Consider the following 23,737-nt stretch of genomic DNA (forward strand, 5'->3'; position numbering starts at 1 on the left):
ACAAACACCCAATAATACATATTATGTCAGGTACCATTCTAAGAACTTTATATATAACCATGACACGATGCCGCCTCATTCATTTATTCATTCATTCACTACAAAAAATTTGGATATATTTTGTGAAACAACATTGTGCTAGAAATAAAAAGGCATATGATACGTTTTTTTTTTTTCTCTCATGGGTTTACTGGGAGAGACAGACAAGGAAATCAGCAACACAATGCCTGTGCTAATGGCACACACAGCCCATGTCATTTGTCCTGGGGGCTAGGAGGAATGGCATGTAACAGCCCCAAGTAGGTGGTCTTAAACTGTGTCTTGAAAGGGGCGTGAGGAGGGGGCAATGCCGCAGGAATGGCCTGTGCCCAGCTTTGAGAGTCAGACTGGCCCTGCAGGGGGTTGCAGGCCACATTCCACAGTCCTAGAGCACAGGGGCGTGTTTCTGTGACTGAGGAGGGGTCTTGGGCTGCCTGGGCCGCCCTAACAAAGTGCCACAGACTGGGGAGATCAAACAACAGGCATTTATTTGCTCACAGCTCTGGAGACTGGAAGTCCCAGTTCAAGGTCAAGGTGTCGGCAGTTTAGGTTTCTCCCGAGGCCTCAGTCCTTTGTTTATAGATGGCTGCCTTCTCGTCCTGTCCCATACGGCCCTCCTTCTGGGCAAGCATGTCGGGTGTCCTTCCTCTGCTTAAAAGGACACCAGGCATGTTGGATGAGGCCCCACCCTAAAGGCCTCATTTTAATTTAATTACTTCTTTAAAGGCCCTATCTCCAAATACACTGACATGTTAGTCCCGGGGGTTTACGTTTCTGCATATGAATCTGGGGGGGCACAATTCTGCCCATAAACCATAAGGGAGAGGGGCTGGCATGGTGGCGACTGAAATAGTTCAGGGGAAATGGGATGCAAGGTTAGTGGACAACAGCAGTGGGTGGAACAAATCAAGAGATTCCTGAGACTTGTAGGAGAGCCTGCAGGTTGAGGCATCAGCTGGCTGGGGTAGGGGAGGGAGGGAGAGGGTGCCACCGAGCATGACGTCCACGTGCTGAGCGGAAGGATGCTGACGTTCCTTGGGGCCAGGAGCACGGGAGGCGGAGCACAACTGGAGGGGAAGGAGGAGTTAGAGGCGCTGTGGGAAATCACCACGAGGGTTTCCTAGGGAGCTGGATACATCAGCCTGAGAATCTGAAAAGAGGTCTGGCCTGAGCTAGAGATGGGAGAATCATCAGCATTCTACGGGGTCATTGAAGCCAAGGAATTGGACCAAGCCACCCAGGGAATGGGAAGGTGGCCAGGGGCAGAATTCTGGGACTCAGAAAAAGGAGCGGCCTGAGAAGTGGGAGGAAGGCCAGGAAAAGGCGGGGAGCTGGCACTGACTGAATGACACCTACTGTGTGCCAGGCACTGCAATAGATGCTCTGCTAGCATCTCATTCACCTCTTAAAGAAAGTGCCTACTGTGGGCATAAAGCAAACACTGAAAGAGAACCTACTGTGTGCCAGGCACTGCTCAGAGTACTGTGCAGTGGCTCAGCGATCCCTCACGGAGCCCGGCTATTCATACACAAGGAGCTGAAGTTCACAGGAGTGGCGTGCTCAAGACTGAAGCCTTAGACTTGGGGCTGGGACCCAGGAGACAAGGCACTGAATCCAAGCTCCTAGCCACGTTGTTATTCTACCTTGTCCTATATGGCACTTGCTTTATAGATGAGAATGTTAAGGATGAGAGAGTTTTAAAAAGTTGCTCAAGATGACATGGCCAGTCAGCACCAGAGCCAGGTTTTAAACAAAAACCTTTGCCCTCTCTGCCGTACTGTCAACTTCTTCACAGACTCAGGGAGACTTGCAGGGACAAGTGTGGTCTGGAGCCATCAGCACAGAAAGCTCTTACATTGGCCACACGGGGGCCATTGGGGACTGGGTAAAGTCAGTTTTAGTGGTGTGACAGGGCAGAAGTCAGGTTGTAAAGTCTGAGGAGTGCATGAAAAGCAAGGGATTTTGTTGACTCTTTCAGGGAGTTGGACTAGAGAGGAAGAAAGATGGGAAAGCAGCTAAAAAAGACAAGAGGGATGTAAAAACGTTTGCAAAATCATTTTTTGTTGAAGAGGGAGAAACCTGCAGATGGTTGATGGAGAACTGGTTTTCAACCTGCTGGGAGTTTGGTTAATTTGAATCAGGAGTTTGGAGTCTGACTAACTTGGGACCTCCCAAAACCGAAAAACTGAGCCGGTAAGCTGGTGATGTCACCAAAGCACAGTCACTCCCATGGGTCACATGAGGATGGCAAGATCTTTATCTTGTTTTGTGTTAACTGCAAACATAGCCACAGACTCAGCAACAGGTAATTGCTCTGCTAAATTTGAATGGTAACATCACAGCTCAAGTGTTAGTTTCATTTGTAGTCTAAGAAATACAAATGTAAATAGAGACTGCATAACCCTAGTACCAAAGATTGAAAGCCATGGAAATTCACTCTGGTAGGAGGACAATTTGATCCGATTCTTTTGGAAAACAATGGTGCATGTTTTAAGAGCCTTACACATTGTCATATCATTTGTCTCAATAATTCCATTTCTGAGAGTCTGTATATGGAAACAAAGTGCATGGATGTTCATTGCAGCATTGTTTATAAAAAGGAAAACTGGAGACAATCTAAGTGTTCAGGAGTAAAGATATGTCTAGATAAACACAAGCACATCCCCTTGATGGAAAATAACCTAGTGGCTTAAAATACTCCTTACAAAAACAATTTTTGAATCATGATAAGCATATAATGTTGAATGAGAAAAGCAGAACAAAAATTCCACAAAATAACACAACTGTGTAAACAAGCCAGTAATATAAAAAAGGCTGAAGATATCACAAGCGGTGATTATGTTTGCCTCATTGGTTCTTTGATAATGAAAAAGCTACTAAGCCTGGGACAATCTCTCTAGCTCTCCACTGATTAGCAGTAGCTTACATTACAGTGAATGCTATTTTTTTGGTTTACTTTTTTATATTGTTCTCAAGCCTCTTGGTAGTGCATAAGTTATCCATAAAGAAATGCAGGTGTTTTTACTGAAAATGCATCAAAAGAAACCTCTAGATAACACACCAGGAAAGCATCTTTAAAATTTTTTTATTATGCTTGACATCATTTTTCTATACAAAACAATACACACTCATTTGGAAATGCAAACAAAGTGTAAATCAGAGGACTATGGAGAAGCAAAGAGAAATCTCATTTAGTATTCTATTTAGACAATAAATGTTGATATTTTACTGTAAAGGAAACAGATTTTGATGGGACAGCTATGTTCATCTTAACCAAATGCATGTAACTCTGACATAAAACTGATGTTACAAGTTACCCTTCAACAAAGCCAAATATCCGCAGACAGTGCAGGCTTGAGGGCATTCAATGGTATCGAGCTCAGTCTATGTGGGCTTGGATGGGGCTCTGCTGAACCTGTCCTCACTGACTTTTCTAATCGGGAAAACAACTTTTGTACCTGTTGTTGTTGAGGGTGTACTCCATCAGATCACAAACACGCTGTAAGCAAAATATAACTAGACTTCAGCAACGAGTTGGGACATGGTGCGGGAAACTAGCTGTGCTGACCCCTGCATTCCTCCCTGATATTTGAGGATACGACCATCATCCTTTTGTCAACCTTAAACCTTAAACAACAAAGGTTATCAAGCAGAAAAAATGTTTATTTGGAATCACAGAAGAATTGCAATTCAGGACGTGCAAACTATGGCCAAGGGGTGGGCAAGCCTGGAGAACAAAGGAGAGGGGCTTGCTGTTATAGAGGAAAGGAGGACGTCGGGAGGGGTGGTTTTGAATGAAAGTTCTTTGGAAGAGTGCAAGAGCTCGGGGTTGTAGTGGCTTCTCACTGGCTGGGTTGTTGCTGGGCAAGGAAAACCCTGCTAGTATATGTAAAGTAAGTGGTGAAGAGTGGTACATTCATGAGAATTTCCTTCAGGTATTTCTAGCTCCGTCTTGAATGAGGTTTTGCTTGACTCATTTTTACACTCCATTCACTTCTAAATCTCCAGCAAACCACTGGCCTTGGGGCATAGCAGGTGCTCTGTTACATTTGTGGAAGTAAACTAGAGGCTTAGATTCAGCCTTATCACTAGCTAGATGCTCCTTTGAGCTAATGACTTTCAATTATTACCCCTGTCTTCTCTCCAAAATCCCCTACTCTCAGGTAAGTAGCTACCTCCTGCACTTCTCCACTTGACGTTCCGTAGTAGCTCAAAATCCACACTGTCTGGTCAGGTAGCAAAATGAGAGACTAAACGTCTCTCTACATTTTTCTACCTTTATCTCACTTCTCCCTTTTCCACTTATTTGCTCATGAAATCCTGCTGAACTCTAGTTCAAAAATGTCCCAAATTCATCCTGTCATCTACGTTCCCACAGCTGCTGTGTGAATTAGTTCAGACTTCTATGGTATCTTACCTGGATTATGACATCAGTCTCGTACCTAATCTTTCTAACTTCAATTTTCAAAACATCTTCTATGTGGCCATAATCCAAGGTATCTATCTAAACTCAGGCATAAATATCACTTCCTTCCTTCAAAACATTCAAAGGCCTCCATTGCCTTAAGAATCCAAATTCTCAGACAATTCAGAAGGCCTGGTCACAATTTGGCTCCAACTGCCCTTTCTGGTCTCATTTCATATAAAACGCACCCCTCTCACCCTAAATAGGCATTGTCTGCTTTAGGCATATAAACATTTCCACTCTTCTCCAAATGGACCATAATTTCTCTCCTTGCATAGGTTGGTCTAGAATCTTCTCTTGATTGATGGTCTTCCTTCACCTGGGAGCTCCTACCCTGTGTTCAAACTCCAGCCCATTTGTCACCTTCTCTGGGCTTCCCAAGTAGAATCAGCCACTCCCTTGACCATGTATCTACTATAGCTCATACATCTATTACAGCATTCATGTTGATTAGGGTTTTGTTGGGCTTTGGTGGTGGTGATGGTGGTGGTGTTTTGGGTACCATCAGAGCTTCGGATGGTTCCTGGTGCACAGCAGGGACTATGTCAGTGCTTGAGGAGAGAATGAATGCCTGGGTGGGGTCTGATGGGTCTACCGCTGGTGCCACATCCCTGCCGGAGGACACAGCCCCAGCCTCTGGGTCTTCCTGGAGGCTCAGTCCACCCCACAACCACCCTCTGGGGTGCCCCTCAGGCTTCACTTTGTGAAAGATACCCCCACCCTCCCCACCCTACCTCTTGCTCTGGGGTTCTTGTTTCAGAGGCAGATTTTTCCTTCCTCCCCACGGAGGGTGGATTGAGTAGTGATCGGTGCACGCTGGGTGAATGAGATTTGTTCAGAGAGACTCAGCCAGCGATGGGGATCGATCCTGGGGCCCTCGGACGCATGTCTGAAGAAAGAAGAGAATGGAGCTCATTTATATTTGGGGATTATAAATGAGATATGACTGAAAGGCTCTTCCCAGTCAACTTCGTTAAACCGATGCACGGGTCCATGCTGGATGCCACCAAGACAAATGAAAGATATTCCCTAAATTCTACTCAACTTCTAGGATCTAGAAGGGCTGGCCTCTCCTCGCATCCACCCAGGTCTATCCCCGGCAGAGCTTTCCCTTCAGGGCACTGGAATTCCTGGGATGCTTTTCCTGCCCCAGTTAGACTTCAAGTTAGACAAGGCCGGGGCTTGAGTTCAGTTATTCCCATCTTCCCAGAACGTAGCTTATTGTCTGTCTCCTAGTAGATGTTGTGGAAGTAGCTTAATCTATTTAATGTTTAATTAAGTCGAATGAAGAAGTCCTCCTTTCTTGCCTCTGCAGACCACGCAGCTCAGTGAGCCCACCGAAACCGAGCGCACGGCTCGCACCGGGATGTCTGTAGGACTGGATACGTGAACACGCTCCGGCCCCAGGGAGCTCAGCCTCCTGCGGAGGTAGGCGGGGAGCAGGGCTGCAGGCTGCCTCCACCGCGCCCCGCCGCGCACTGCGGCCCGCGCTCCACGACGGGGAGCAGGGAGGTGAACCCCAGGGGGATTCACGAAGACTTTATGGTGTGACAGGAGTATCCGTGGAATTTCTACACGGAAGGGAATCCGGGGAAGGAGGCAGGGCGAGAAAGGCTGGAAGGAAGGGAAACGTAGGGTGTGATCTGCGGCCAAAAGAAAGCAGAGAACCCAGGCCGGGACCGGCAGTTGGCAGCCCACCCTACCGTGGGCGGGGCGTGGACCTGGCGATCAGCGGTCCAGCCCTGGTCCCCGACCCTGGGCCCAGGTGCAGACGGCGAGTCGGAGGCGCGCGCCTCCCTCCCATCAGCGCGCAGAGCTGTGGTGTCTGGACCGGGGTGGAGGCCGCGCGCCCTCCTCTCCCACTCGCGGCCGGACAGGCACCCCGGGGCGGGCCATGCGCACCCCGCCCCCGGCAGCGCGGGCCAGGCTGGGGCGGGCCGGGCCCTGGGGGGTGGGGTGGCGGACCCGGGCGGGATGAGTAACCCTTGGCTGCGAGCAGCCGCGGCCGGGCGGGAGCGGGCCAAGTGCTCAGACGGTGATAACTGGGCCCGGAGCGTCTGGGGTCGTGCCCGCGGGCGGGAGGGGCGCGGCGGCCGCTCGCAGCCCGGATAAAAGGGCCGCGCGGCGCCGGGACCGCTTCCTCCGCGCTGTGCCTGCGGCGCTCCCCGCCGGCGAGCACCTGCACCGGGCCGCACCGAGGCGAGGCGACCGGAGCCACCGGGTGCCCGCCGGGGCCGGCAGGGGGAGGACGGAGTGCCGGGCCATGGCCGCGGCGACGTGCGCGCCGGCCGCCAGGCCCAGCCTCACCTCCGTCTCGTCCGGGGAGCTGCGCAGCCTGCGGACGTGCGACTGCGAGCTGGGCCTGCTGCCCCTGGAGCAGCTGCTGCGCCTGCAGCCGGGCGCCGTCCAGCTCCGCGGCGACCAGCTCGTGGTGCTCGGCCCCGGGGAGCCGGCGGCCACGCGTGGGGGCTTCAACGTCTTCGGGGACGGCCTCGTGCGCCTGGACGGGCAGCTCTACCGGCTCAGCAGCTACATCAAGAGGTGGGTGGCCTCGCCGTGCGCTGTGGCCCGCCGCCTGGTCCCCGCAGAGGCCCCCACTTCACTCTCGTCCCCGGGAGCCCCGGTTGGCCTGGCCTCCCGCGCCCCCTCCTGGACTCCCCCTCCTTCGTGCCGCTTCTAGATATTTCTCATTGCTCACGTCACCTGGAGGTGCATAGCCTTCCCCGCCCTGGCTTTCTCTTCCCTTCACACTGACATTTTGCAGCAGGTTCTTGAGGCCGCCCAGGAGTGCATCAGGGCAGGCGCGGGGTGAGGCTTGGGTGGGGAGCGCGTAACTAGCGGGTGAGTTTCTCTTTCTGGCCCCTTAAGTGAGTCAGATGAGCTCAAATTGGAGGCACACCCTTCAGGGGCTGTTTACAGAGGAGAGGTTCACACCCTGACTTTAGATTCACGGGGAGAGGAGAGGATGCTCAATTTTGTGCACTTCCAGCCTTCTCTGGTGAGGAGACCCTGTGGAGAATGGTGCAAAAGTTCAGTTTCCCATCTTCGGCCTCCCTTAGTTTTCAAAAAAATTAATAAATCATGGCGGAGAGGGAAACAAAGCCACGGGAAATCCAACCCCAGGGCCACATAGGCTGTGTGTGATGAGAGCAGATAGGTTCTGAGAAAATAAGCGCAATGAGGGTAGCTAACAGGATCCCCGCGTGCAGCGTGGGCCAAACCTAAATTGATGGAGGGTGCCCAGGACGCTTAACTCCTGTGGCCAGCCTGTCTACAGCACTTCTTAGCGGCCTCTGATGCCAGCAGGGACTTAGTCCATCTGGAGCAGGCTAGGCTGTGGACTTCAAGGTTGGAGGAGGGAGCTTTATGTCTGATTCTACACAGCCTCATGCCTGCAGAGGTCACCCTGTGTCTGTGCGCATGTGTGTGGTGGGGGGCCGGAGGAGGGGGAGAAGGGTGTCTTATATTTGTGCTGCAGATCGGAGGGCTGGGAAGCCGGCAGGGCAGTCCAGTTTGATTCAGAGATGAGTAAGCTAGCCAGCTATTGAGATACAAAGGCTTTGCTGCTGGGAAAGACATCCTACTGTGGCACCCTGTGGGTGGGATGGAGCCAATGGGGGCCAGCAAACAAAATGAGGTATTTAAAATACCTTCTTCAAAGCTGCTGGGGAAAACCTTGCTTTCCCACACAAAGATAGTGAGGGCTTTGAATGCCTGAAAGACCATTCTCCAGCAAGAATTTTTCCCTTTCTTAGTGAATTGAAAAGTCCAACCCATCACCTATGGGAGGAACTGAGTTAGAAATCAGATCTGCAAAGACTTAAAAAGAAGATAACCACTGTATTTGAGAACAGAATGTGCAAATAAAAATGTCCTGAATTCATTGAAGCTGTAGATTAGGCTTTTGACAGAGCCAGCTCCCCCAGTCTTAGCAGACCGTGCTGCGAAATCGAAAACGATTTTGAAGTCTGCTCATTAAACTCTTGCTTTAAACACTCCTACACAAAAGAAAATTAAATAGCAGTGGTCCCCTGGAAGTTCAGAGTCCAGATAAAACAATGACCAGGTGACACAGACCAGGGCACAAACAGAAATCACCAAATACACAGTTCTCACTGTCTAAGCAACCACGTGAGGGCCTTGGAACCCTGGAAAATAGCAAGGAGCATCTGGGAATAATTTGGGTGCTGGAAGAAACAATCTCTCTCCCTCTCAGATGACGTACTATGGCAGGGGAATTAAGATTTTACAGCTGGGTGTGCTGTCCTGAAGAATGACTGGCAGGGATCCTGAGTTGAAATGGAGAGAGCATTCTAGAAAGAGAGAGAAGACTGGTTGTGGGCAGCAGTGAGAGGGTTTGCTGTCTGGGATCACATAGGCAAAATTTAGATATCTGAATTTGCTGCTCCAGATCTGCCAACTCTACCCAGTTTTCTTTGTCTTTGGGGATTACATACAACTTCTTCTCTCAAGATACTGCTCCAAAGCAGTGATTCATTCTCTCATCCCCCCCACCCCCACCATTCCTCATTTCCTTTCTTAAATAAGTTCTGGCCATTTTTATGGAAGAAAAAAATTTGCCCATTTACCCATTACTTTTTACCAGTTCGGGCACACTGCAAAGATCACAGAATCCCCCAGACCAGTGATAACCAGTGTACATTCTCTGTAGTATATTCTGCTCACGACACCTAATTCAGCAGTATTGCCACCGCACTGCTGGGCACCAGTTTTGACCCACATGACATAGCACTTTATTTCAGGTCTCCTCAAGGCCAGACAGTTGATGGCGAGGATGGCCAGTTTTGCTTCTCCAGATGATACTCCAGCACATACTTTCCACTTTTCCTACCAAATTAGGACCTAGAATTGATGGATTTCTGCGACTTTTTCGTTCTTCTTTTCGGCCACCATCTTCCTGCCCTAGGTGTAGAACAGCCCCCATCCAATGGCACCAAGATGGGTGGGGAGGGAGGTAGACAAAGCAATGATTCGTAATCATTTTAGACCATAGAGCTTTTGAGAACGTATGTAGATCATCTCCCCAGAAATGTAGATAACCATGTTGCTGACCACTCAACAAATTTAGGAGATACTTGCATCCAAGTTAAGAATCCTTGCCCTATTAACTCACTAGCTTTTCTCATTCAACAAATATTTTTGGTATGGGATAAGCCCAGAGCATAAGTGGGATTTCTTTTGGGGCCTCAGAGATCTGTGTTGCGGCTTTCATGAGGTCCTTTCCCAACGAACCCCAAAAAGCATAGAGCTCCTGACCCTGACATTCATATGATCCACCTGCTCAGACAGCAAGAGTGGCTTCACTCCAGTGTGTTTTCTGATATTTGAACGTATTCTAAGTACTTACCTGCTAAGTAAACCTAAGGAAATCTCAGTGGTAGGAATGTTTAATGATGACTACCCAGAGCTTTAAAGCTCCTGAGAAGCTGCTTTAAAAATATTTTTTAATTTGTGATGAATTTTTTGGAGGATTTGTGATGAGATCATTATTGTCAGTCTTTTCTTTCAAGCTCAGTATCTCCATTCATGTTACAAACAACACCTGCTTAGGATGCCAGGTATAAGTCACAATGCACTATTAAACACACACACACACACAATCTTTTCCCCCCACAATGCAGCCTCCGACTAAGGTGCAGTGGCAAATGTTTGGCAAAAAGGAGCTCTCATTTCCATTTTCCAGTGGTCCCCTAGCATAAAAGAGGATGCTTGGGTAATAAAAAATTGGTAGGATGATAGTAATAGGGGCGACTAATGTTTACTTGAGTACAAGGAATGGTGAAAGGTATTTCACAGCTCTGAGGTCACGAAAGCTTACTAAGTTGGCACTGTCGTCATTTCCTTTTTTTACACATGAGAAGATTAGGATACAGAGAGATTAAGTAATTTACCTAAGTGAGATGCTTGTGAGGAGTAGAAACAGGGCTTCTATGTAGCATCGTCTAACTATAAAACCTGTGCTTTCAGCAATCTGTGTCAAACCTGACATCATTCTGATTGACGACAGACAGCAACAAACTTTCTCATAAGTTTCCTGAATTTACAGATAAGTAACTAAAATATCAGCCAGTACACATCTTATATAATCAGCCTAAAGGAGAAAGTAAGTCCAGTGGTTTCAAGGAAGCCACTAAAGGCAGACACGTGACTGCTCCTGCCTGTGTCCAGCCAGCTGTTGGGTGAGTGACAGCCGCTTGGGGCACAGGGAGCCGGAGGGGAGGAGACACAGGGAGGTAAAGTGAGCAGTTTGGAACAGATTTAATGTCGCCTCCACCCAGTAGGGGGCGCCTGGGCCCAGGCCCGCGCCCTAGGTGACCCTGACTTGAGGCCTGGGGGTGTAGAAGCAGTTCCGGTTCCATAAAGGGCACAGCACTGCCACGCCTCCTGGGGCAGCACTCAACTGGCTCCTGCCCTGTCCCTGTGGCCAGGGCCTCTGCCTTGGTCCCAGTGTCTGACTCTTGGGTTTGGAGTCAGCTGTAAAATGGGAACAATAATACCAACAACTATATTGGGCTGTTGTTCAGAATTCAAATGTATAAAGTCCTCAAGACAGTTCTTGGCATTTACTGATTACTTGACAAATGTTAGCTGAAGTTATCGTTAAGCAGCCCCATAAGCCAAGAGTTTCCCACACATTACTTAATCTTTAGCCAGCTTTTACAGGGGTGGAAATGAATCTCAGCGAGGTAAAAAGATGCTCTGAGATCACAGAGATAGAAACCAGAGACAGATCTGGTGAGTGGAAAGCCATGGGCCTTTGCTGTCTTCCTTCCTGCCCACCTTCCTCAGGAGCCAGCCTCTAGACTTCCAGCCAAGCTCTGGTCTTCTCCCTCTTCTCAGCTCACCTGGTCCCTGCAAATGCCTGCCTGCTGCCTGCAGGTCTGGATGCAGCACCCCCCCGTGGTCCCCAAGGCTTTGCTGACCCATCACTCCTGGGGGCCCCATTAATCTCCTGTGTTTGCCCATCTGACAGCAGTGTGTTTGGCCTGACAGAACAATCCCTCTTCTAGTACCTGCTTGAGTTCAGTAAATGGTTCTAATGTCTGGCCTCTCCTCCTTGCTACTCCGTATTTAAATAACTAGAACATAAGCCAGTGGAGGTCGAACACATGAATGCAGAGAACTCTGCATTCCTCTGGCATTTGTATATTTGCATGGTTAGCTATTTGTAAGCCTCTGAATGGCAATGGCAGGGACCATGTCTTAGACAAGTGCCTCTTGAACTTTAAATAAGCATGCAGGTCTCCTGGGATTTCTTAAAATGAAGACTTTAGATGGAATAAAACTGAGGAGGGTCTTGGTATCCTGCAGTTTTACACGCTCCCAGGTAATGTCAGTGGTCTAATGATCACACTTTGAGCAACAAGGTCATACACATCTATCATTTCGTATTGAAATGCATTTTCTTATGTCTTCTCAATAGACTATATGCTTCTTGAAACCAAGCCTACTTCCTGTCACAGTGCCTAGCCTAGTAGGCTTAGTAAATGTTAATTGCATGAATGAATGAATGCATCATTCTCTGCCCCATCGCAGTATTTCACATGCACTGAGAATCAATAATTGATGAATGAATGAATAAACAAGAGTGTGATCCTTAATTTGAGTCAGAGACAGTAGACTGCGAAATCTGAAATTTTTGCCTAATTTCACTAGAGCTGGGGCAGAAGAGGAGGGGAGGAAGTGAAAGAGAAGGAACACTTTGAGTACTTAGGCTCAGGATCTGCACAAAGCTGTCAGGCTAATAACTGGGGACACCGCAGGGCCATCCCAAGGTAAAAATGTCCCTGCAAGGTTTTGCTTAGTGTCACAGCGATGGATTATGAAAGCCACCAGCAGTGTCTGGACCTTCTCCACAAGGACTATTCCAGGGCAGATTCTTCTTCCTCTGTGTTCCAGTCACCAGGTTTTTTTTTAAATGAACACACATGCACACTCTCAGATGGAAGCCACAGGTTTCAGTTCTTATTTGTCTTTGAGCATGAAGTTATCAGAGTAAAAAAATTCAGGGTGGCTTTTCAGATTGTGCTAGAGATGATGTGAATCCTGAAGGAACCTCCAGAGAAAGGTAGGTGTCCCAGAGGGTGGGTGATCTTTCAGCCACTCTTGATTTGCCGGAAGCAACAGTAGTGTTCTTTCTGGTCTCCTCTTTCAAATACTACCTTCATTAACATGTTTGCTTTAGCCTTCCAAACTGCAATGATGAGGAAAGAAATTGAAGCAAGGAAGGAGAACATTTATTTTTAAGATATTGTCTTGTCCTCCTTTCCTGGTAACTCAAATGAACACAGCCCTGGTTGTGTGTCAAAAGCTTACAGAACTTCACACTGTGGTCAGCAGAGTTGGCCAGGATTAAAGTTAGTTACAAGGTTTGCTGAACACCTACCATGGACCCAAATACATATGTCCATGTGACTTGCACTGCATTGGCTTATTGAACAGAATGAAGTATCTCCTTTACAGATAAGTAACTCCTTTATAGGTTCAGATGGGTTAAGCAACTCACTCAGGGTCACAGTGGGTGGCTCTGGAACCGAGTTCACACAGCCAATTAGGACGTGAATTAGCTCTTCTTGTTTTGAATCACTATGCTTTCCACCCCATTGGTCTGCCTTTAATCTTTGGATTGATGCCAGATGTAAAAAGTTTCAGCTGAGAAGTGTTTTGGGGCCAGGATAACAGCAATGAATAAATGATCGTTTGAAGGATCTATCTTAAACTGTTTGCTTTTCGTCCCTAATGACAACTTGAGCAAATAAAATACATATCCAGCACACAGAAGCAATATTTGCACTAGTATTCAGAAATATGCCTCATTAAAAATGAAATAACTGGTTCCTAATGAAGTCTAGTGAGCCTCATCTTAAAATAAAACCGGTGATTGAAAATGTTAGACACTTAAATACCAGTGAGACTTAACAACTAGGTCCGCAATCTTTTTTGTATTTTAGTGATGTGTCTATCCATATTTTATAACTGAATTCTAAAGGAATGCTCACATTTATTTATTTATTTCACCAGCATGTCAAGGTGCTTAACAACTGGACCGTAACTGGGAGGCTGGACATGGATGAATTAAGGATGTAGTTCTTTCTTATTTGTGACCTGGTTTAGGGAGACTTACTAAATAGGGGTCTTGCCACCATCTCTTGTCTGTAAATTCTGTTGCCAGAGCTCTCATATAAGCAGCATTTTCACACATCTGTATATAGTGGTGACTGTCATGCCCTGTGATGATGTTTACAGCCCCATTAAGATCCTAACTGTGCCTCTAAATCATCAACAGAAGATTAAATTATGTTGAGCATAGTTTTGTTATTCAGGGCCTTATTAAATTCAGACTCCAAAAGGAATGACACCTGTATGGGTTATGCATTAAATTCATTATGTGACTCTCCAGAAGCCCCACAGCCTGCACAGTCCCGCTTCACTCTTCGTGACAAGTAACTGCTCTCTGAGCCCCATAGCATTCAAAATGGCCTTCCACAGAATTCTGGGGAAGGCTGATTATTCTCCCAGCCAGCGATATTTCTAAGTCGATATTTTTATCTTTATCCTATCAGCAGTGGGTTCATTGGAACAAAATTGGTAGTACCTCCAACTGGATGTCAGTTGATTCATAGATGGAGGCAAGTGTCGTGCTGTCAATGGCATCAGTGTCAATGGTGCTGCAGGTTGGCGGGCTGTACGTAAATGTCGTGCACATGCCCTAGAGAATGACAGGCAGGCTATGGAGACTCAGAGAACAGAGGAATTGCCTTGAGGAAAACAGTAAATGCTTAACTGACTATAAATTAAGCCCAGGATAAACAAGGCAAGCTAATGTGAAGCTGCGTGGCATGGATCGCAGGGGCCACCTGCCACCTGAACGCTGCCCGACATCACGCGTCATGTTTGCTCCGATCAGACCTGCCTCTCTTCTATTGCTACAAGAGTTTTCTTCCTTCTTTCTCTCTCTGCATCTCTCCGCTCGCCCCTCTGCAACCACAGACCTCCCCAGCCTCTCCTCAGCCTCTTCCCAGGCTGCTCTTCCCTGCCTGTGCTGGAACCGGTGCCTGAATAGATAGATGGCAGAGGGGGCGGGAGAGCACAGGACACTGGTGCTGCCACCCTTCCATCCCATCCCCGCATCCCACCTGCGAGCTCCTGGGCTCCTCCGATGTGCTGAGGCTCTCATGAATGCCTGCCTGGCACCCCGCATGGAGCGGGTACCTAATGCATGTTGTTGAACGAACAAATGAAAGCAAATGCACCCATCACATCATGGTCCTTCCTCCTTCCTTCTCTGCTGCTTTTCTCCAGAACCTCCTGGCATTTGGTCCATGGGACAAGAAAGAAGAGGCACGTTCTCTCTCTGCTAATTAGAACACAGGACCATTCCCCTCCAGGTGCCCTCCCAGCACCTCCCCCGTTCTCACTCTACACTGTTCTGCTCAGGGGAGGTGAGGGCAGGGAGGGAGGGAGAACCGAACAGAACCCTGGCTACACCATCTCCCCCTGTCCTCTCCCTTGTCCCTCCCTTTTCCCTGCCCCTTCTCCATTCCCCACCTCCTCACCACAGCCCTGAACATCAACACCTGCACCCCCGTCCCTTCCCTGGAATGCACGAGCCCTGTATCCCGTTCCGCACCCGGGACAAGCCTCCTGACCAGTCCAGTTCCCTTGGCCTGGGAGGTAGAGACTGCATTAAAAGGCTGCTGAAACAGAAGGCGGGAAGCATTTTAGAGGCTCCATCAGGGGTCAGGTTTTAAAAGCTCTCAAAATGAGGTCTGACAATCCCAGCAACAAGATAATGACACAGATTTCTAAGAAACCAAGCTGGCAGACAGACAAGCTGAAGCTGCATCCTGCTGACTGGGGGTAGATATTCTCCCAGGTGCTCTTGACCCATGCCTGGGTCACGGTCATGGGTTCTGCCCCCCTAAGCCCATTTTAGGAAGTGGGTTTCAGGGGGGCAGGGAGGAGGCTGAGAGGACTGTGTGACTCATGTCAGGCTGTGATTTTCATGTCAGGCATTCAGAGGACAAGCCAGACAGAAACACCTGAGCTGCCTCTGCCCGTGACTCCGTGTAAGAGGTGAACACACCACAGTGTGGCCAGAGCAGCCCGTGCTGTGGGCTCGGCCAGCCCGGTCACCCGTGCAGGTGTGCACATATGTGCCTGGCAGTGGGAAACCATTCCCCCAAAGAGGGACGTGGCAGACACGCCCCTCAGCCTGCTGGATGTCTTTCAGCCTGCCTATGTCCTTGGGGTATCTGAGCTTGGGTTGGGCTAGAAATTAGCCACCTTCCTGAAGGAGACACTTCACACTTGAACCTTTTTATCAACAATGCAGGGAGAGACGTAGAAAGGCTGCTTGGAAAATATGTAGCGTAGGGAGATGAAGCTGAAATGCTGGGTGTCAGCAGAAGAGGGCTTTTCGAGCTGGAACAGTGAATGACAGCCAAGGAGGCTAAAGTGAATAGGGTCATGGGGGAAAGCCCATTATTATTATTATTATTATTATTATTATTATTATTATTATTTTATTGTACAAGTTCAGGATTGGGGAGATATGAATTAGTTCATGGGAATTCTGCTTGACTGTGTAATCTGTGGAGGGGGCTGGGTGTATGTTGGAATTAGAGAAGGAAAATGGGGATGTGAAGCGAACACGAATTTCAGACCACCAGTGAGACAGGGCGGCTGTACTGGAGAAGATCCAGTGAATTCCACTTACTGAGTAATTACATCTCAATCCAGAGGGACATAGAGCTCTGACAGCCTCAAATTAATTCTCATAGCCTAAAAGTCAGACAGTATTGGTCACCGATCTGCTGGGGCCGCTAAAGCCAAATACTGGCGCCAGACCATCCCAAAGAGCATGAGCCCTCTTGGGTTCACGGCGATCTCTCGGCCGATTAGGGGAGGGCTTTCATTTATATGGTGTGAAATATGGCTGCCTCTGTGAGGACCTATTTTAGGGGATTCCCTCAAAGCATCTGTGGATGTGGCAAACACCTGTTCAGTACATCCCCTTCCTGACATAGACGAGAGGAGGGTATATCACATTCCCAACGATCTCTCTCTGTTTCTAAATAGATATGTGGAACTTACCAACTACTGCGATTATAAAAACTACAGGGAAACTATACTGAGCAAGCCAATGCTGTTCTTTATTAACGTACACACCAAAAAAGACACCTCAAAAGGTAGGTATATAAATAGTCTGGGTTCGATTCTGCCTTGCTGGGCTGTGGGCGGTGGCATGCCGAGGCAGGAGCTGGCACGGAGAAAGCAGGGTGGATGTCAGCTTGTGACAAGCCTGGGAGCAGGCACTGGGTCAGGCTGGTGTCTCAGGCCATCTGAAGCACAGTTCAAGCCTGCAGGACAACCCTCAAATGTCCTAGGGCAGAAGCCATCTGTCCCTGGGTTTTGTGTTATGCTTCCTGTCTGGGCAATACTATCCACCCTAAATCATACAGTTACACATGTGAGGCACACTCTAATGCCGCTACCTAGCACAACAGCCCTGTAGGCTTTATCATCCAAATGGGAACATTTGTGAGCCTGGAAGTAGGTACTGTTAATAATTATGCAGGGGCAAAAGTATTAACTGACGCCGACCCAGGCAAACTAGGATACACACATCCTACCTATGAGGTCCTCACACTATCCCCATTTTATAGATGAGGAAACTGAGATAAAGAAAGTAGCAGTTGTGGATGCTTTTGTTTCATGCTCTGACCTTTGAATTTCAGTGTGAGAAATATCTCTGTATTGTTTCTTTCCAGAAATCAGATGAGCTGATAACAACTACATTAAATCAAATTCCAATAGGAAAGTACCTCAGTTTCCCTTTCTTCCTCCTGCTCAGGGTGATATGTAAGGAAACTCATGGGCATAACGTTTTATAGTAGAGGTAGAATTTCTTAAACTCAATTCTAAAAAACATTCTTAAAATGAGTCTATGGCCATAAGAAATGATCTACAAATTCCAGCTAGACTTGCTCAAGCATTCATTGTCATTCAGACTCACGGAGTTGATTCTCTGCTCATTTCATTCGGGATCATTCACATTCTCTGCTCACTCGATGATTCAAAGTCACCCTGAGCTCTCAGCAGGAGGGACTCGGGAACAGGACACGACACATGGTAACAGGCGATGCTCCTTAGAGCCTCTGAGCCTCTGATGTTACCTGCTGGCTGATGACCAGAAAGCCAGAGAGGGCTCTGGGAATGTAATTCACAGATGTGTCCAGTGTACCACCTACGGTCAGCTCTCAGGAGGAATCTTGAGAAAGCCTAAGGGGCCTCTCCGTTTTAACAGTCTAATGAAAGTGCAAAGGCTGGGACAGGAGGTATTGTGGATTTGTGGGGTCCTTCAGAAGGTACACAGCTGTACACACCTATTGTGAAAGGAAGTGCAGAAATTCTGGTTGGCATAATTGTGAGGAAAGCCAAGAAATGAAGGGACTCTATTAAATGAAAGCTTAGGGTGGTCAAGTTTAAATTATGAAAATAGTGATTAAGATTGTCCAGCCCTCCTGCTATCGTAAACTGCACTTCTGTGAAAATTAGAAAAAGCCACTGTTCACTCAAGACAGTTTACTAATGCTTCCCAGAAGTTTGTCGTAGGTATACAAATAGGCAGTGACCATGAGTGTGAGCAGCAGCCTCTAGAGTGATGCAGTGCACAACCTGCCCGACCAGCAAACATGGGGTGTGGTGGACCTTGGTGTCTAATGAGCCTAAGGGTCTTGGTTTGGTTTGTGTGAAAGTTAATTCAAGGTATCAAATAGCTGCACCCTTTGTTTATTTATCTCTGTCTCAAAGTGGATACAAGGTCGTTTGCATCCAAGTGTCAAGGCAATGATCTGGGAGAAAGGAAGGCAAGGATGTAATCCTATTATTTTTATTTTTATCAGTGGGTTGCAGGCTCCAAAAGCCAGTACAAAATGTTCGGTTCTCAAAAATCACATAAGGGCTGGTCCATGGCCTTTAAATGGAGGGAGACAAGCTATATGATGCGTCTCCCCAGAGAAGTGCTTGAGTAAATAAAGCCACCGGGCTGGATTCAGGGGGCTGGGAAAGTTCAGAGGTTGTCAGTTAGTAATAGTTCAAACTTCCTAATGAGTAACAACCTTCCCTTTGCTTAGACAGTGTAGAACTGGACAGAGTTGGACTTACGGGATGGGCAGAAAACCAAACAATAGCAACAACCAAAATAATTGTTTGCCAGGACAGACGTGGTGCTATTTACACAACAGGAGGACTTCCCTTCCCACTGGGGACTGTGTCGGAGTGGGGCATGGAGGAGAATCATTCTCGATTGCCTTGATCTTTAGAACCTTAGACTAGTCCTTTGGCAGAATGAATGCCAGGTCTCTGGGGGAGGATGGAGGGAGATGGGGAGGAGGGGGCAGGCACGGGGCAGCCTCCTGCCCTGGACTTGGCTGATTTTGCTGCTTTCCAAATGAGGACATGGCGAGAGCCCAGTTGCTGTTTAAATACCCAGCAAGGCAGTGACATGCAAACCAGCCACCTCAGGTTTCACATTAGCCCCCATGCCAGATGCGTGGGGCGGAGACTTGGTTCTCATCTCTGGTCGCGTATGGGATGGAGCTTTTGATTTCGGAGGACAAGAATAACAAAGTATAGCCTTGGGGGAGGGCCGATTTTCTAACCTGCTTTTATAGCATCCCAGAGCTTCCTTCCATCTGCAAGATTCTTGGAAAACTTCCTAACAATCTGATTAGGCCTTGTAGTGAGGGTCTAATGGAGTGGTGAGGAAAGTTATAAATGAAGAACACCTCCAAATAAGGTGGGAATCACTACTTTATCAAATACTAAGAAGTATGTTTATGTCACACGTGTACACTTCTTTTTGAATTCTGCGTCCTCATTTCTAGAAAGAACATATGCGTTTCTTGTGAACACAAGGCATCCCAAGATAAGAAGACAGATAGAGCAAGGGATGGACATGGTCATTTCTTCAGTGATTGGAGAAAGCTACCGGCTTCAGGTGAACTTTAGCCTGCCTGATTCCAGGGCTGCCAACCACATAGAATGGGGTCTGTGCATTTCATGCAAGGGCTGAGTCCTTGGGGCTTCACTGTGACTCAACTGTATCCAGACAGTTACGTTTTCTACTGTGTCATTATCACTGCCATCAAATGAGCTTATTTTCTAGCAATGCACCAGAAATGGGGTAAGAATAACTGTAAATTTGACCAAGCCATTCAAGGTCTTTAGATGGAACGTGAGACAAACACAAAGGTCTTTTTTAAAAAATTAAAGGTAACTTTAAAAATGAATGTCAGAATGAAAGAGAAACAGAGCATGTTGTTTGGGATATTGCGGCAGTTGTTGGCTCAATAATATAATTTTATAATAATGTATAATTCTATGATGTAATATCATAGCTATATCCATGAAATCAATTAAATGCTTCTCTCTCTTTCAGTTTGATTTTCAGGAGGCCGTAAACAATTTTTTCCCTCCAGGAAATGAGGTGATTAATGGGGAAAACTTGAGCTTTGCGTATGAATTCAAAGCTGATGCATTATTCGATTTTTTCTATTGGCTTGGGCTCAGCAATTCCACTGTAAAAGTGAATGGAAAAGTTCTCAATTTGTCAAGTACAAGTCCGGAAAAGAAGGAGACAATCAAATTATTTCTGGAAAAAATGAGTGAGCCTTTAATCCGACGGAGCAGTTTCTCTGACCGAAAGTTCAGTGTAACTTCCAGAGGTATGTTAATAATTCTCAAGCACATGAGTAAGGTGGTTAAATAAAAGGGTCGAATAGCATCATGGGAGAAGAGAGTTAATTAACTGAAAAGGGAAGGCTTCTTGATAGGGGGAAAAATAAGTTCACACAACTCAGAAAGTTAGATGTGCAAGTAAGGAATGTTTGCTACCAGAATGAAATATAGTGGCTTTTCCTTTTCAGCTCCTTAAAGTTTTCTGGCATAGCGGTTATATTGTGCTGCACACCCAGTAAATGATTTTAAAATGTTATTTAAATACATATGAAAATTTATCATTTAAACATTATTAGCAATAATTTAAGTATTACAAAAGAATGATGCTTCCCTGATATGCATATTCAGGGCAACAGGAAGTTGCAAAAAGTGTCCCCTTGGGGAGGGGTCTTTGTGATTGAGACATCTATCTTTTCAAAATATTTGGAAGGGTTCTTTGGAGTTTGGAAAACCACAAAAGAGTGACTCTAATGCTTCATTCAACCAACTACAGATCATGTGTGGTGCATTCTAGGTTTTAATGCCCAGTGCCTTCTCCCAGGAACTGACAAGACTTTTCAGTCCGGTGTGACTAAGGCAGATGGCGTCCATGGAGTCTTGACTGGATTTGTCTTCTGCCGAGCCCATTCTCTGTGACCCATGCTAGTCTGAGCTGGAAAGCAACTTCCTTGAATGAACCAGGACTCTTGCTGCTAATTGCAAAAACAAACAAACAAATAACAAGCAAAAAATGAACAGTCTCAATGAACCGGCAGTTTTCAAAAAGTTCAGATGTAAAATACAGAGTCTTCATTAATTTCATTTCATGACAGTTGCTTTCTTCCAATGTTTATAGCACAAGTGCTTCCTTCTAACTATTTCTTATCCTGGAAGTAGTTGCTCTCCGTCTGTCTTTCTCACTCTAGGCCCCTCTCTCGCTTTCTCTCCCGCCATGTTGCTTTAGCTTTCTCCATCTGAATGTCCCTTACAAAGATGCCTTTGTGTTCTGCTCCATTGCAACCATGTCGGGAGTTATAGCTGATGCTTCTGGGTTAGGATTAACTTGCTCTCTGGCAGCAGTGCCAGATGCCCGGTCCTTTATATGACACCCCTCCAGTGTCACCCACTGGCCACATCACCATCACTCACTCCATCATGTAGGCTGCCCCAGGGTGCCAGCCACCACCATCCCAGGGATACCCAGGGGCATAGATGTTGGGCAGTACTTCCTTGCCAGTTTACTCTGAGCCAGCCATGGGGCCATTCCCCTCCAGAGCAGGGCAAGCATTAATCGAGGCCTGCCCGAACGGTCATCACACACTGCAGACAGCATGGCCAAGAGGCCACAGCTGGCTGGCAGGCAGGTCGGGTCCGGTCTCTCCTGGCTCTGCCCTGGTGAATCAGTTAGCCCAGCCCCAGCCCCTTTTTGAAAACTGACCTTTGTCCTAAGCATCTATTCCTCAACCAGGGGCCTTTTGTCATCAAGGGAGAAGGGGGATCTATAGCTCACGGCAGACCTGCTTCAGCCCGTGGGAAAGCAATGTCAGTCTGTGCCTGAGTGCTAAACAAACAGCCGCAAAAAGCTGTTTAGCTTTTTTGCGTTTTTCTGAGGAAGCCAGGGTTCTCTATCAGTTACTGAAATGGTTATGTTGTCTGTTGTATAAGTTTTAAAGGCACTGTTAATTTTTGTTTTTGTTTTCCTAGTGATGGTAATAATGCATGCCATGTTTACTTTTTTTCAGGTTCAATAGATGAAGTTTTTAATTGCAATCTGTCACCCAGATCATCTCTGACAGACCCTCTTTTGGCAGAATTATCATTTCCAAGTGTTCTGGAATCTGAAGAGACACCCAACCAGTTTGTCTAATTGTACTGAACATTTTGCAGTTACTCCTGCCCTGCGGGCCTGTGCCAGAACTGAAGGCTGAGGGGGTGTGAGACAGGTGGGAGGCAGGCCCTTCCGCCCTCTTGTCAATCCCTGTCGTCCCCCGGAGGGCTCCTCACTTCCGTCTCCATGAGTGATGCCCTGGCAGGCCTATGCCGCTGTCTTTAGGAAGGACTGGGATGTCATTTCCTTTTTACACCTCTCTAAAGAGGAGAGGGAGTGGATGGCAGAGACCTGCCCCCCTGAAGGCTTTGCTTGGTACCCTGGCACCTGGGAGTATCCCTGGCAACCAGTGAGGGTGTAATCTGGTTTGGGAGCTAACCCATGATGCTTGATAAACAAGGTCTAGCCCTCTGCTTGGATATACTTGTTTGAAGCCAAACCCAGCAAACACAGGTTTAGTGGCCTTTTTCTCTCGCAAACCTGGCTGGGCAAAAAGCCTGGGACATCTTTCACTGGAAGACAAGTATATATCTCATCCTGCCTGTGGGATACCTTGGGAGGAACATTCGAGGCAAGGTTCCTGGGGGGATTGGCCAGGTTGATAGGATGGTAACTTTGCTACCCACTACCAGAAATTTGAACTTCCTTGGCCTTCTGCTGAACAGAGGGGCTGTGTAGGAAGAGGCCAGGTGCTGTGGTACCAAGCAGTGACCAGGGTAATGTAAACAGCAGGGTCCTCTTTATTGAAAGCCCATTATGTCAGTTGGGTGCTTTGAAATAAGCTGTTAGCAATCCTAACACTAAAAGCAAAATGGAAGAAAGCTGTTACATTACCATAATACATTGTTACAGCCATATATTTTTTCATCTCATAGCTGCAGTGGAGTTCTACAAAAAGAAAATAAAATCATCTTATTTACTTATAAAAACCTGCATGAATGAATTGCTACATATGCTTATAATGAGGAACTTTTATGGGTCCTGAGCTTAATTTTTCTATCCTTTTTTTAAAAATGTTCCTTTTTTATACATTTTTGATAGCACTAAAGATTGTCCTTTCATTTATATTTGAAATGTTATGTACTATATTTCTGCAATTAAACCTTTCCTTAGCATCAACATTGAATTCATTAAATTTGTGACTCAGTGTGTATGTGTGATTGCTTTGCCAGTGGGTTATTTGCTTTATAACTTACTAAATTATAATAAGAATTGTGGTTTTCACAGCTACTTTCTCAAGAAGAGCTTTTTGAAGAACAGGTGCATAAAGTGGTTGGAGAAAAAAAAAAGAATGCGATACTGATCTTTCAAAAAAGAGGAATACACCTTAATAACAGAAGAGGATAAACCTTGGGTATTCACTCCGCACGAAATAAAGAGTATTAACAATAAAATAACTTTTATACCAGTGCAAACAAACCTTAGGTGGGTATCAAATATTAAATGCTTCCCAAAGGAGATAGAAACTCTATTAAAAAATTGACAGAGATTTTTGCAAGTAGCTGAATTGAGGAAAACCACCAGTAATCACTCCATGAGTGGACCAAGGATCTGGAAGATTTGTTTGATCATTAAAAAATTTTTTTCTATTTGACCCTGATCCCACGCAGTCACTCATTCAATATTCACTCAGCAAAGGTTTATCGACTCACCATAAGGCA

The 23,737-nt window shown here is 46.9% G+C and overlaps 1 protein-coding gene and 1 long non-coding RNA gene across 2 annotated transcripts; one reads left to right on the forward strand and one right to left on the reverse strand.

The window, feature by feature from the left end:
• Positions 1-3,108: 3,108 nt before the first annotated feature.
• Positions 3,109-6,951, reverse strand: LOC118969495 (uncharacterized). Its single transcript, XR_005057418.2, has 3 exons — positions 6,812-6,951; positions 5,239-5,393; positions 3,109-5,055 (listed from the first exon to the last, which is right to left on the reverse strand). It is a non-coding gene; the product is annotated as an uncharacterized lncRNA (long non-coding RNA).
• Positions 6,280-23,195, forward strand: MEDAG (mesenteric estrogen dependent adipogenesis). Its single transcript, XM_017660963.3, has 5 exons — positions 6,280-7,045; positions 16,607-16,716; positions 19,417-19,529; positions 19,971-20,256; positions 21,991-23,195. Exons 1-5 carry the CDS (start codon positions 6,768-6,770, stop codon positions 22,113-22,115), a joined length of 912 nt encoding a protein of 303 aa, XP_017516452.1. The 5' UTR covers positions 6,280-6,767; the 3' UTR covers positions 22,116-23,195.
• The last annotated feature ends 542 nt before the right edge of the window (positions 23,196-23,737 follow it).

The sequence above is a fragment of the Manis javanica genome, chromosome 1 (genome assembly GCF_040802235.1).
Source record: "Manis javanica isolate MJ-LG chromosome 1, MJ_LKY, whole genome shotgun sequence".
NCBI classification, from domain to species: Eukaryota; Metazoa; Chordata; class Mammalia; order Pholidota; family Manidae; genus Manis; species Manis javanica.